The 14,249-nt window shown below is 34.9% G+C and overlaps 1 protein-coding gene across 5 annotated transcripts in view; it reads right to left on the bottom strand.

Moving 5' to 3' along the window:
- The window catches only part of KIFAP3 (kinesin associated protein 3), a 232,873-nt gene that overhangs the window by 98,807 nt on the left and 119,817 nt on the right, over window positions 1-14,249 (bottom strand). For all 5 annotated transcript variants that reach the window (XR_011645490.1, XM_058310103.2, XM_058310104.2 and 2 more), the window contains one exon: window positions 8,773-8,935. Coding sequence is in view for 4 of the 5 variants with exons in the window: in XM_058310103.2 (XP_058166086.1) it covers window positions 8,773-8,935 (163 nt within the window). In the remaining variant the exon portion in view is untranslated. The remainder of the gene's footprint in view (window positions 1-8,772; window positions 8,936-14,249) is intronic.

The raw sequence follows: 14,249 nt of genomic DNA on the forward strand, positions 1-14,249 counted from the left end.
TAGGCTATAACAGTGTATTCAACAAATGGTGCTGGGAGAACTGGATATCTATATACAAAAGAAAGAAGGGGGACCCCTATCTCACATCTTATACAACAATTAACTCAAAATGGATCAAAGTCCTAAATAAAAAAGCTACAGCCACAAAATTTCTAGAAGAAAATGTAGGGAAACAACTTCAACATCCTGTGGTAGGCAGTAGCTTCTTAAACTTACACCCAAAACACGAGTAACAAAAGAAAAAACACTTTTGTGCTTCAAAGGTTTTTGTCAATACAGTGAAAAGGCAGCCTACTCAATGTGAGAAAATATTTGGAAATCACATATCCGATAAGGGTTTGATATCCATGCTATGTAAAGAGATCATACAACTCAACGATTAAGACAGGCAACTCAATTAAAAAATGGGCCAAATACTTGAATAGACATTTTTCCAAAGATGAATTACAAATGGCCAAAAAGCATATGAAAAAATACTCAACATGATTAGCTATTAGGGGAATGTAGATCAAAACTACACTGTGATATCATTTTACACCTTATAGAATGGCCATTATTACAAAAACAGAAAAATGTAAATGCTGGAGAGGATGTGGAGAAATAAGAACATCCCTTCACTGTTGGTGGGAATGTAGAATTGTGCAGCCTTTGTGGTTCCTCAAGAAGCTAAACATAGAACTGCTGTATGATCCAGCAATCCCATTACTAGGAATACATTCAGAAGACATGAAAGCAAGGATGCAAATACATTTGCACACCAATGTTCATAGTAGCATTATTCACAATTCCTAAAATATGGAAACAAACCAAGTGTCCATCAACTTCTTAGTGGATAAACAAAATGTGGTATATATAAACAAAATGTGGTATATAACAAACAAAATATGGTATATACATACAATGGAATATTATAAAGCTGTTAGAAGTAATGAAATCAAGATGCATATGATAACATGGATGAACCTTGAGGACATTATGTTGAGTAAAGTTTAAGTCAGACACAAAAGGACAAATATATATGTCTCACTAATATGAATGAATTAAATGATGAGTAAACTCACAGAGGCAAATTCAAGAGTATACATTACCAGGAAATTGAATGGGAGTTGAAAATGGGAGCTCATGCTTAATAATGTATGGAGAATTTTTAATAAGATTTATTGTAAATGTGTGGAAATGAATAGAGTTGATGACAATACATTATAGTGAGTATAACTAACACTGCTGATTTATAAATGTGATTGTGGCCAAAAGGAATGGTCTATGAATGTAATATTTCAATTGAAAGAAAGCTAGAGAATAATGTAGGGACTGTATAATAGGTGATTTTGGTGGTGGATGAAAACTGTGGTTAACAGTATAAGAATTTTCTTCCTTTACAAAGTGTTTAGTATATGGTAATACATGAGAAAATTACAACTAATATAACTTATGGATTATAGTTAACAGTAATATTGTGAAAAATTTTGCAGGAATGGGAAAGAAGATATATCAATTCTAAGGGACCAATGGGAATATAAGGGGATATGGGATTTTTCCTTTTGGAGTTATGAAAACATTGTAAAATTGACTGAGGTGATGACAGCACTGATGAATATGAGAACCCCTGAGTGTACACTTTGAATGGATTGTACAAATCATGGGACTGAATAATACAGTGAGTCCTGTGTTGGAAGATGGACTGTGGTTAACAGAAACAAATATGAGAACATTCTCCCATGAAGTATAACAAGAATATAATACTAATACAGGGTATCATTAACCATGTGGGTTGGGGGAAAAATACACCAAATATAAGATATTGGCTATAGTTAATAGTAATTTTTTTTTTTTTTAGGCAGTACCAGGGATTCAACCCAGGACCTTGTACATGGAAAGCAGGAGTTCAACTACTGAGCTACATCTGTTTCCCAATGAGAGTTGTTTTTTTCTTCTTTTAAATTGTCTTTTTTTTTTAAAGATAAATAGATCACACAAAACATTATGTTAAAAAACGTAAGAGGTTCCCACATACTCCACTCCTCATGGTTTTTTCCTTTTGTTTGTTTTTAGGAAGTATGGCGGCTCAATCCCAGGACCTTATACATGGAAAGAAGGTGCTCAATCTCTTGAGCTACATCTGCTTCCAGTAGTAATGTTTTGACGATGCTCTTTAGTAGTTCATAAAAATTGTTTCACAATAATACAAGGTGTTGGTGGTGGGGTAATGTATGGGAGCCCTGTATCATGTGATATGCATGTTTGTTTTTTAAGTTCACAACTTATACTATACACTTATTGTTTATGGATATTGACGTATGAATGAGAAACTTCAATAAAAAAATTTAAAAAGAAAGATGAAAAATAATAAGAAACAATAAAAAAATAAAAATGCATGGCATTCTGGGGGACATTTAGCAAAAGGAAATCCTTGAGCACAGTAATAACATTTATAGCCCTGCATAATAAATTAACTTCAGAAGTGCAAACTTGAAGCAATGATAAAAATTATAATAGCTAACACTCATGTAGCATTTGAACCAAGGCAGTCTGGCTGGGTCCAAGCTTTTAATTACGTCACTTTTAAATAAAAATTTAAATTATGTTCAGGGCATAAAAATAAATTTAAGAATATATTTAAGAAAACAAAGATGTAATTGATTTTAAAAAGAACTTCACACAAAATGATTAAACACCCTTAGTGTTATATATCAATATATTGATAAGTGTTACTTATCAATAAAGACCCATTTATGAATATCTATTGTTCGTAGTGTTCATCTTTGACAATAATTTTTGCATATTTTTATTTCCCTAATATTTATTGCATTATCTCATGTACTCTTCTCTATTACATGCATCATTTTATCTTCTTATTGCAGATAACAAAACTGACATATAGGTTAAATAGTTCGTCCTAAATCACACAGCTAGTAATAGATGAAACCAATATTCAGAACCATACAATCTTTTTGATCTAATCATAAACATCTCAGCAAAATCATTTTGCTTTCAATCAGCTGTTATAGATCAGTCAAGAACAGAGATGGAAATTTTTAAGAGTAACCATCTCTAGATATGTAATATAATATAAAATAATATTAGCTTTTAAATATTCTTCATAGAGTAAATCTGATGCCTTAGGAATTTGTCTTAGGTTGCTAAAGGCTGCAATGCAAAATTATCAGAATTGGGTTGGCTTCTATAATGGGAATTTGTTAAGTAAAATCTTATAGTTCTAAGGCTGTGAAAATATCCAAATCAAGGCATCATCAGAGATTTTCTCTCTTACCAAAGGTCAGCTGCTGACAGATTCTGGACTCCTGTCATGTAGCACGGCAAAATGGCTGCTGGGCTCTGCCTTCTCCCAGCTTATTTTCTCCCTGAGTTCAGCTAAGGGCGATGAGGCATATGACTTGTCTCTCCCCAGGCCTTGTGTCTCTTGAGCTTTAGGCTGCTCAACTGATTCTAGCCTCCGGTCTCTCTCTCAGCCTCTAGGGGTTTCTTTGTAGGATCACTTTTTCCTGGAGCTCAGGCATATAGCTAGTCTTTCCTCTGGCCTTGTCTCAGCTTCAGGATGCTCTGATTCTTGCCTCCAGCCTCTCTCTCAGCCTCCTAAGGTTTCTCTGCCTTTCTGTGGCTGTAGGTAATCCTGGAGTCCTCTCTCACAAGGCAGGATGAAAATGGCAACTTTTCCTCTCCTGTCTTCTTCTGTTTATGAATCACTCCAGTAAATGGATTAAGACCCATCCTGGATCCTGCAATCTAATCAAAGGCCCTGAAGTGATCTAAGCAAAAGTGATCTAATTAAGAGGTCTTTCAACTGAATCTAACCAAAAGGTCCTATATACCTTACATGCACAGGAATGGGTTAACTTAAGAACATAATTTTCTGGGGTCCACAAAAGAATCAAACTAGGACAGAATTAATATTTCAAAGAAAATAATGAAGCAAACTATGAAAGAATGACTCGAAAGGAGGTAGAAAAGTTTTCAGTTGCTCTCCTTATTTAAAGCATCCTCATTTTTCCACTAGGTGAACATGGCAAAGAAATCATCACTGCTCATTAACAGCCTATACTTGATGTAGTTCTGATGTATTTGTTTAAAAATAAGCTAATCTATCTCACTGCTATGTTTCTTTCAGTGGTTTCCTCTTTCAACTCTTATTCACCTATCTGACAATTTTTAAATTTTTAAGCTTTATCTCTCTGGAGCTCTAGATTCATATTTCTATCTGCCCACTAGAAGTCTTTGTCTAGATTATCTCTGACATGTCTCAAATTAAATCCATCATTTATTTGGTCAAACCTCTTCCTTCAGATTTCTCTATTTTTGTCCCTGGTACTAGTATTTTAATAGCCATTGAGCTTTATGGCAACTTTATCACTACTCACCTTTATGACTATGATATCATATTGATTTTACCTCTGCGGTATCTCTTTTCCCTCATAACTGACATCCGACTTCTTCTCTAATCAAGGTTTTCTTTGTTTCTTGTCTTAACTACTACAACAGGTTATTGGTCTCCTTGAATCTTTAGATTCATTCTAGTCTACCCAATATGATAATATCAGGTTAATTTCCCCTGGAGCAGGGCTCTGATTATGACTCATCCAGCTCAAAACCCTGCAATGATCCACCATCAAATATATTGTTTAAATTTCTTAGTATAGCATTAAACTTCATAATAACATATAACAATATAAACATGCTTTTTAAAACCTATCTCCAACTATTTCCTTAGTCATACTCTACGCTCAAGTTGAGATAGCAATTGTATTAGTCAGCCAAGGGGTTGTTTATGCAAGTAACAGAAATCTTGTGGGTTTTATAAAGGGTAATTATTTGGGGTAGAAAGTTATAGTCACAAGGCCCTAAAATGTAAATTATTTCCCTCACCAAAGTGTATTGCCACGTGTTGGAGCAAGATGTCTGCCAGTCTCTGCGAGAGTTTAGCCTTCCTCTTCCGGCTCTGTAGTCTCAGCTTCTTCCAATCTCAGCTGTAGATTGGGTTAAGTCTTGTCTCTCTCCTGGGGCTCGGTTCTCTCTGGGCTCAGCAGCAGCCACAGGCTATCAGGCTCATTCTCTTCATGGGAACTTTGCTGTGTCTATGGAGCTGTCTTTCTTCCTCTTTGCTCTTTTCCTGTGTATTTATTTTCCAGGGCTCCAGCATCAAAAACTCAAACTCTCTCCTCTGCCATGTTGTTTTCTCTGTGAGTCCCTACTGATGTGGCTGAATCAAAGCCTTAACCATAATTTAATCATGTAAAAGTGAAACCTCTGAATCTAATACTAGCTAATACGCCCAGAGGAACAGATTAGTTTACAAACACAATTCCAATATCTATTTTTGGAATTTATAAACAATACTAAACTGCTGCAGCAATGCATCATTCCTCATATTGATCTAACTCCACTTATGCTTTAGTTAATGTTGATCACTTATCTGAAATACTTTCTATAGCCTCTTTTCTTCATCCTTTATAATTATCACCACTGACAAATTTTTCAATGTCCATCACAAATGGCACCTTCTCTAAGAAGAGTTTTCTAATTTTCCTGACCAATGTGGGAACTTTCTCTTTTTTGAACCCAAATAAATACACAGATTTTAAAAACACTTCTCTAAAGTACTTAGTAATGTGTCTTGTGACAGTATATTATCAATATATTCCTGAATTTATTAAATTGAATTGAAATACTCACATACCACAGGGAAATAATAATAAAGTCATCTAATTTGTCAAAAAGGCTATAAAAAAAGATGACTATAACTTAGAGAAAGCTGAGTTAGCAGCACTAAGTTTGTACAATTAATAGTGATGTGGATTAGAAAAATGATAATAATTGCTAACATTTTTTAAGAAAATATAATGCAACAGGGACTATTCTATGCACTTTCCATACAATACCTCATTTAATCATCAAATGAACTCTTGATTATAATTATTAACCCCATTTTAGAAATAATGAACTGAGTCACAAAAAATTGGGGTAATTTTGCCCAAGATCACACAGTAGAAGTAAACAGTCACAATTCTAATAGGACAGTCTGACTCCAGAAACTGAGCTCTAAGAGAGACAAAAGAAATATTAATTTACGTATTGAATATTATGTCTTACATCCCAAAATTTATCTAATTTGTTAATAGATTATAGAAATGGTTACCATACAAGTAATTTCAGAAAATCTCTTTTAAATTATTTGTTTCCTCATCAAATCTTACAAGGCAAATATTCCATAAAAGTAGATGACTAGGTACTGAACGAACCAACCAGACTATGAATTCTTCAAGACAAGGAGCATAACTAATTAATCTTCATACACTGAAGATATGACCTCATGTTTAACATAATTCCACTAGATATATGATAAATGAGAGTATAAATGAAAGCCTGTCAGTTTTAAAGTATTCCTATTTTCTTCCTAAATATTTTCACTGTTTTGGTTCTCACAAAAATTTTTTTTCAAAGTGTTCCTCAGTAGAGTATCTTTTAAAATTTATAATAAAAGTTCTGTGTAGTATCTGTGTACTGACCAACAGAACAAACATTCCTAAACTGACCAATGGACTAAAGGTTTTCCTATTCTGAGAAAGGAAAAGGTGGGTCTTCCTTAAAACTTATTCTTTGAGGGGTCTTGGAGACCTGAACTTTTAATTTATACTTCTTTCTGGCCTACTTAATCATACAGTAGTTAATAAATCAAACTTTGGCAGCAATTAGGCCTGAGTTTGGATTTAAGCACTGTCTCTTATCACCTCTATAATCATCCTGAGTAAAGTAAATTACTTATCTCAAATGGTGATTCCCTGAGATAATGTACTTTAAGCACATAGCATAATGACTGGAAAAGTATTCAATAAAGATTAACTAGTTAACTGTAATTAGTATTAGAAAGATAATGATGTCAATGAGATACTGAAATTCATTGATATGGCCTAGGAAAGAATAAACTTAAATTTTAAATCATTCTGCTACTTAAGAATAAATTACTACTTAAAATTTATTAAAAACTTTCAATATATAGGGAGAAATATAAAAAAGAAAAACTGCACTGCTGAAACAAAGCACCAAAGTCTTAAAAAATGAGAAAATTTGCTCTCTGGTTAAGAAAGGCAATGGCATTCAAGGTACAGAAAAAAGGTGGAGGGGGAATTAGGCATGATAGAGCTTGTTAAGGGAACCGCAAGTACTTTAGTGTGACCACAGAGTAAAGTATATTTTGAGGAGTGGCAGTAGCCTATAAAGATAGACATCCACCAGATCATTAAGGACATTTAATGCTCAGCTAAGAAGGTTATCAGTATATATGAGAGCACAGAGAATTAACTCTTAAATCTACCCTTGCTACAGATAATGTTGCTGTTAGCTAAAAGAAAACTTTATTATAAACTGTTTCCTCCAATATATTTATGAATTTATGATATACAAAAATGCCTTTCTTTTACTTAACAAAGAAAAAATGCCTCCACTTACGTAGGAGTTGATATTATCTATGAATTCTAAAAAAGAAGGATTATGTTTGTAAACTGGTCTGTTTCTCTTGGTGTGATACCCTTTGACTGTATTAGACTCAGCAGAGATGTCTTTGATTTAATAACAGATTAGGGCTTTGATTCGACCATGTAAGTAGGGCATGACTCAGATTGAGTTCCCACCCCCTTGAGGCTGATATAAAGAGACACACACGGAAGAAAATGCAAGAAGAGAGAGAAAGCTCCATAGATACAGCAGAGGACAGAATTTTGATCCTGTGGCCCTGGTGAAGAGAGGTGAGCCATTCACCTCAGTTTGCAGCTGAGCCTAGAAAGAAACAAGCTCTATGCCAGTCTGTGGCTGAGAGAGAGAAGACTGAACCCTAACAGAGAATGCCTAGCTATCTTGCATCGACATGTGGAAACTGACTTTGGTGGGAAAGCAGTCTTGAGTTTGACTCTTCAAGGTCTTATAACTGTAAGCTTTTACCCCAAATAAATATGTTTATAAAAGCCAACAGGTTTCTGGCACTTTGCATCAGCACCTCTTTGGCTGCCTAATACAACATATTAGTATATTTGTAAACATTATTTAAAAAGTATGGCAGAATATAATATCACTTAAATAACTGCTTTTTAAAAAAATGCTGAAGAGAAAATAATTTTTCCTACTTGTTTCATACTTTCACAGGTAAGTTAAGTCAAAGTGTTAAAAGTTCCTCTTTCATTTCCTTCCATAGCACCATGGAAATCCTGGCACAGATCATTTTCATTATTTATTCTGCTTATTTTAGTATTCAGTTCCCAATCAAAGAACATATATAGAATGCTTTTGTCCAGCAGGCTTTTCTATACAGAGTTCAATTTTCTACTATTGTTGGAAAGTACAAGCAACACTTCCTTCATTTGTTCAAAGAATACCTAGAGGCGAGTGAATGTGGCTCAGGCAGTTGGATGCCCACCTCCCACATGGGAGGTTCCGGATTCAGTTCCCAGTGCCTCCTAAAGACGATGAGCAAGGCAGCAAGATGACATGACGGGCTGCTGCAGTGAGCAGATGCAAGGAGCTGATGCAATGAGATGACACAATGAGGAGACACAATGAGAGAACAACAAGAAGGGAGCAGATATGGCTCAAGCAATTGGGTACCTCCCTCCCAATGAGAGGTCCCAGGTTCAGTTCCCAGTGCATTCTAAAAGACGAGTACAGAGAGCACACAACAAACAGAGTACAGAGAGCAGACAACGAGCACAAACAACGGGGTCAGGATGGGGGAGAGGAATAAACAAATCTTTTAAAAAAAAAGCATACCTAGAAGTGCAGTGAGTTTGGGAAGTAGTCCAACTTGAACCATCTTATTTCTCAGTCCTGTGTCAAAAGATAGGTTTAGTAAAAGTCGGAGGGTGATATTCAGCAGATCTTCATGCTCACAAGGTATCATTTTTACCAGTTTTTCAACAATATCCATCTCGACCTATAAAAAATATTAATGTAAATGCAATAAGGTGTTGCAAAACAAGGCAAAAAAAGATTACAAATAATTTTTTACCATAATGTATATTTATTTCATAATTATGTGCTAGTCTATATATTCCCATTTTAATCTATAAATTTTCCTGAAATAAAATTTTGAGGAAAAAAAAATATTCCCATATTATCCCTTCCCCTCTATCACTTAATAGCTTCAATTATGAGATGTATTACATTTGATTCTTATTATTGAACACCTTGACCCTACTAAGCATCAGGCTCTATGCTAGATCAAACAAAATATGGTCTGGGCCTTTAAGATTCCACAGTCTAAAAACAGCAGACAAGTATAATGAATAATTACAATACAATGTGATAAAAAAAAAAAAAGGAATGCACAAAATACTCTGGAAGCAATGTAGAGGGAACTACTAACCTACCCAGGCCATAATAGACTTCATAAGTAACAAAGGCTGCAAAGATGAGTAAGAAGTTACTATCTGGTTAAGAAAGGCAATGATATTCCAGGGAGAGGAAAAGGCAGGTAGAGAGGCACTTAGGCCTAAGAGCCTATTTAGGGAGCTGCAAGTACTAAAGTACGGCCATAGGATGAAGTACATGTTGGGAAATGGTAACAGCCTAAAAAGACAGACATCTGACAGATCATAGAAGGCTTTTAATTCTATAGGCAGTAGAGTGCCCTGAACGACTTTAAGTGCAGTGGTCAGACTTAAATAAATATTGAGAGACACTGAATAGGAGATCCTGGAATAGGTAGAGACTAAGGCGGATTATTAGGTGCATATGGCCTTGGGCAGGTAAAATGGGATTAAAGTCTGAGTCAAAGAAAGGACAAAGAGGTTGAAGAAGAAAGAATAATTTTCGAGGTATTTAGGACATACGGTTAAAGCATTTGGGTTAGAAGTAAAGATGGAAGCGCTGGGAATGACTATCAAGTTTTTGGCTTGGTCAATGTGTTGGGGGTACCCATGACTATGCCCAGGTTTGGGATAGGAAGACTAATAGGAATCAGCATAGAGCTGTACTCAACAGCTATGATTCATTACAATGAAAGGCTACAAAGCAAAATAAGCAAGGGGAAAAGTACAGGGCAAAGCCCAGAGGAAACTGGGTTCAAGCTTCCAAGACTCCTGTCCACACAGAATCACACAGGACATGCTTACTTCCTCCAGCACTGAACTGGGACAACGTGTGGAATGTTGCCTACAAGAGAAGCTCATTAGACTCAGTGTTCATTAGACTCAGTGCCCAAGGGTTTTATTGGGGACTGGTCAATTTGGCACTCTCTGACTAACATATACCAAAATTCCAGACTCCCAGAAGGAAAGCATGTGTTCAGTATAAACCACATTGGTCATGCAAACAGTTTAGGCACAGTAAACTTCCCTTATCAGGTAAGGAATAATGGGGACAGTCCCTAACTTCACACACTAGCCAAGGGCAATCCTTGAAAGTAAGTCTATTCTCCAAAAGAAGAATAAAATTTCATGGTGTGAAAATTATATAAAATCCAATATTTTAGTCTCCATAAAGTTTTGTTGGAACACAGACATGCTCATTCATTTATGTATTGTCTATGGAGGTTTTCATACCACAAGAGCAGAGTTGAGTAGCTGCAACCAAGACTGTATGACCTGCAAAGCCTAAACTATTGGCTATCTTGCCTGTTAAAGAGATAAAGTTTGCTGACTACTCTAGATTATGAAATAGTTACAGTAAACCTTGGTTTACTGTGAGAAAAATCACAGAGGACAGGCTTATTTGGTCATGGAAGCCCTGCATTAAAGGGTGTGTTGGTGATTAAATCATGTAGCCTATACCAGACATGTTCCAGTCCGTGTTCCTGTGGATTTGAACCCACTTGTAAATAGAACTTATGAACATGTTTTTATTAGTTAAGGTGTAGACTCATTTGTGAAAAGGATCTTTGAGGATTTAGATAAAGCTAAAATCTGGTGGGCCTTAAACCATATGACTGAAGTCCTTAAAAGGCAGAGGAAATGTGGTCGCAGTCATCCAGAAGCTGGAAGGGAGAGAAGCCAGAGAAAGCAGCAGATCATGGTATGACAGATGAACCCCCAAAACAGCAGAAAGCTAATACCAGAACAATAAACTCCAGAAGAAAGCATGGACTGTTGCCCCGATTTTGGAATCCTAGCCTCTCAAACTATGGGACAATAAAGCCTTGTTATTTAAGCCAACCAGTGTGTAGCATTTATCACAGCAGCCACAGCAAACTAAGGCAGGTAGTAACAGAAAAATTTGATGATAAAAGCAGACATATCTCACATCTTTTAGTTATAAAATGATGGCTAAAGAGATATCCTATATAAGTATGTATTTTTTTACATTGTTACATGATTTACAAATAATCTTACTCTACTTTTTTTTTTTATTGAAGTCTGTTTTACACATTCATCATTATACCATTTTCCATCCAACCATTTTACACATTCAACAAAACCCTTGAGGGCTGCTGTAGTGTATTCATGGATGTTTCCTTCTAGACAGAGCACTCACTCTGAAATGTTTTTGTAAGTTCCTATGTTAGAGTAGTGAAGTGTTGGGGAAAGCAATGGAGCTTTGGTGTCAAGACAAACCTGGATTGGAATCCTAGGCCCACTGTTCACTAATTGTGCAATTTGGGGAAATGTATTTAACTCTTTAAAATCTCAAGTTTCTTCATCTGAAGAGTGATCTTGAAGAAACTTGAAGAATGGCTGTAAAAAGTAAGTTAGACAATGACTGTAAAGAGTATGGTGCTCTGTAACCCTCAGCCCTCTTCCTTATGGTTCTCCAGTCTATAGTACTCACTTTGCTCCTTCCAGCTCATGCTTCCTTTACAGCTAGCTCCCTGTTTCTTCTAGACTATAAAAGCAGAGACATCCCCTTACACATCAGCGTATCTCCAATCCGTGGTGCTGCCACTAATACCTGCAAGTATGGGCTCCCATAAGATACCTGTGCTTGAATCCTGACTCTATGACTTTCTACTGGGTGATCTTGGACAAATTAATCAACTCTTCACTTCATTTTTCTCATATGTAAAATGAAGGGAATCCTAATACCTACCTCATAGGATTAAATTAGCTATTTATGTAATTATCACTCACACCTAGCAAATACACAATAAATGTTAGTCAATAAATGCCTTAGTTACAATCTACTAATGCAAAGTATCAACAATAGGGGGGTTACATTTAAACACTGCTTTTTCGACATGACTTTTCTGTAAACCTACAACTTCTCTATTAAATAATAATAATCATCATATATGGAGAAAAAAATGCATTGCTTTTAACCTGTAGCCTGGGGAATAAAGTAATGAAGCTTATTAAAATGAGCTTAAAATATAAGAAATTTTTCTATTAATAACATTCATGAGATTTAGTGCATAATTTTTTTTTAAGGTAAGGACGTCTTTCATACCCTTTTTTTTTTTAAATTAGAAAAGTTGTGAATTTACAAAACAATCATGCATAACATATGTGATTCCCATATATCACCCCACCACCAACACCTTGCATTGCTGTGCAACATTTGATACAAATGATAAAAGGACATCATCAAAATATTACTGCTAACTATAGTTCAGAGCTTACATTTGGTGCATATTCTCCATAAAACACTCTTTTATTAACACCATGTTAATTAGTACTGTATATTTGTTATAGTTCATGAGAGAATTTTACCATATTTTTACTGTTAACCATAGGCCATCATCCATCATTCTACTTCTTAAATTGGAAGTCCAAAGCATTTATCTATAGCACCCTTTCCACCCTTTATCACTATTTACTGATTTCATAAGTCACATTAATAATTGAGCCCTCAATATTAATTTTTTCTCCTATACTCCATGCCAAGGGTATGAACTTAAAACTAAAACAACATCAACAAAAACAAAAACCAACCAACACCTGATTTTTCTTTCAGACTTTTATCTACACTGCACACCCACACTGCAATCATATACTAAAGGTCTTCATTAAAGAGTGCAAATCTCTCTCCAAAGACACTCTAATTTTCGTTTTCCCTTTGTTCTATTTTAGTCTTCCAAGTAGGCTAGGCCCACCATTCATCAAATTTCCTAGAACAATTTCCACAGAGGCCAGTTGATATTTGTCACATTTATATAAAACTACAATTCTATCATTAGCTCCATTGAACACAGCAGATAGCTTTTTTTCCCAGTTTTATTTATTTATCTATTCATTAAAAAATGTTTCTTGACTAAGCACAAGATACATATTGGTCAATAAGAAAGAAAAGGTTCTTTCCTTCATCTAGGTTATATTCTAAAGGGGATGAAATGCAGTAAAGAAACAACTCTGCAATTGTTAATTATAACTATTATATGGGAAAAAAGAATGGTATCTTGAGAACATACAAGAGGAGGGCTTCCCAAAATATAAGTAGGGGGATTTGTCAAAGAAGACTGCTCTGAGGAAAGATATAATCTTGTAGATGCCTAGAAGTTATCTGAAGTCAGCTGAAGAGGTGGGGAAAGAGTAGTCTAGGCTAAATAAACAGGGTTCTACATAACCTTTGTATGAGTAAAAGGTGAGGCAGAAAATACGGCATCCAAAGAACTCTAGAAATTACCATTATAATGACAATAAAGAGAATGGATTAGGAGGAGGCAAGAATAGAGAAAATGAGATTAATTTAGATGCTGTAGGTCTTTTGCCATATTAGTGAAAGGAGAAACCACAAACAATATTAGAAAATACTTAGAGATGAGTGAAAAAGACACAACATATCAAACCTTAAGGAATGCAGTGAAGGCAGTGCTCAGAGGGAAATTTATGGTTAAACATACCTACATTAAAAAAGAAGAAAGATCTCAAAAAACTTAATTTGACATCATTAGGAACTAGAAAAAGAAGAGCAAATGAAATGCAAAGTTAACAGAAGGAAAGAAATAAGATTAGAATGCAGATAAATGATATAGAGAATAGTAAAATAATTAAGAGAATAGCAACAAAAATGTTGGTTTCTTTGGTGGGAAAAACAGTAAAAGTGACAAGCCTTATGCCAGGTTGACAAAAAAGAAAAAAAATAGATGCAAATAACTAAAACCAGAAATGAAAAGTATGCTATCATTACTGATCTTACAGAAATAAAAAGGATTATAAGAGAATACTATGAACTATACAACAAAAAATTAGTAACCTAGATGAAATGAAAGAATTCCTAGAAATATAAAAATTTCCTAAATTGATTCAAGAAGAATTAGAAAACCTCAACAAACTAAGTAAGAAGTATAAAGATTCAATGAATAATCAACATTCCAC

This window comes from Dasypus novemcinctus, chromosome 13 (genome assembly GCF_030445035.2).
Source record: "Dasypus novemcinctus isolate mDasNov1 chromosome 13, mDasNov1.1.hap2, whole genome shotgun sequence".
NCBI classification, from domain to species: Eukaryota; Metazoa; Chordata; class Mammalia; order Cingulata; family Dasypodidae; genus Dasypus; species Dasypus novemcinctus.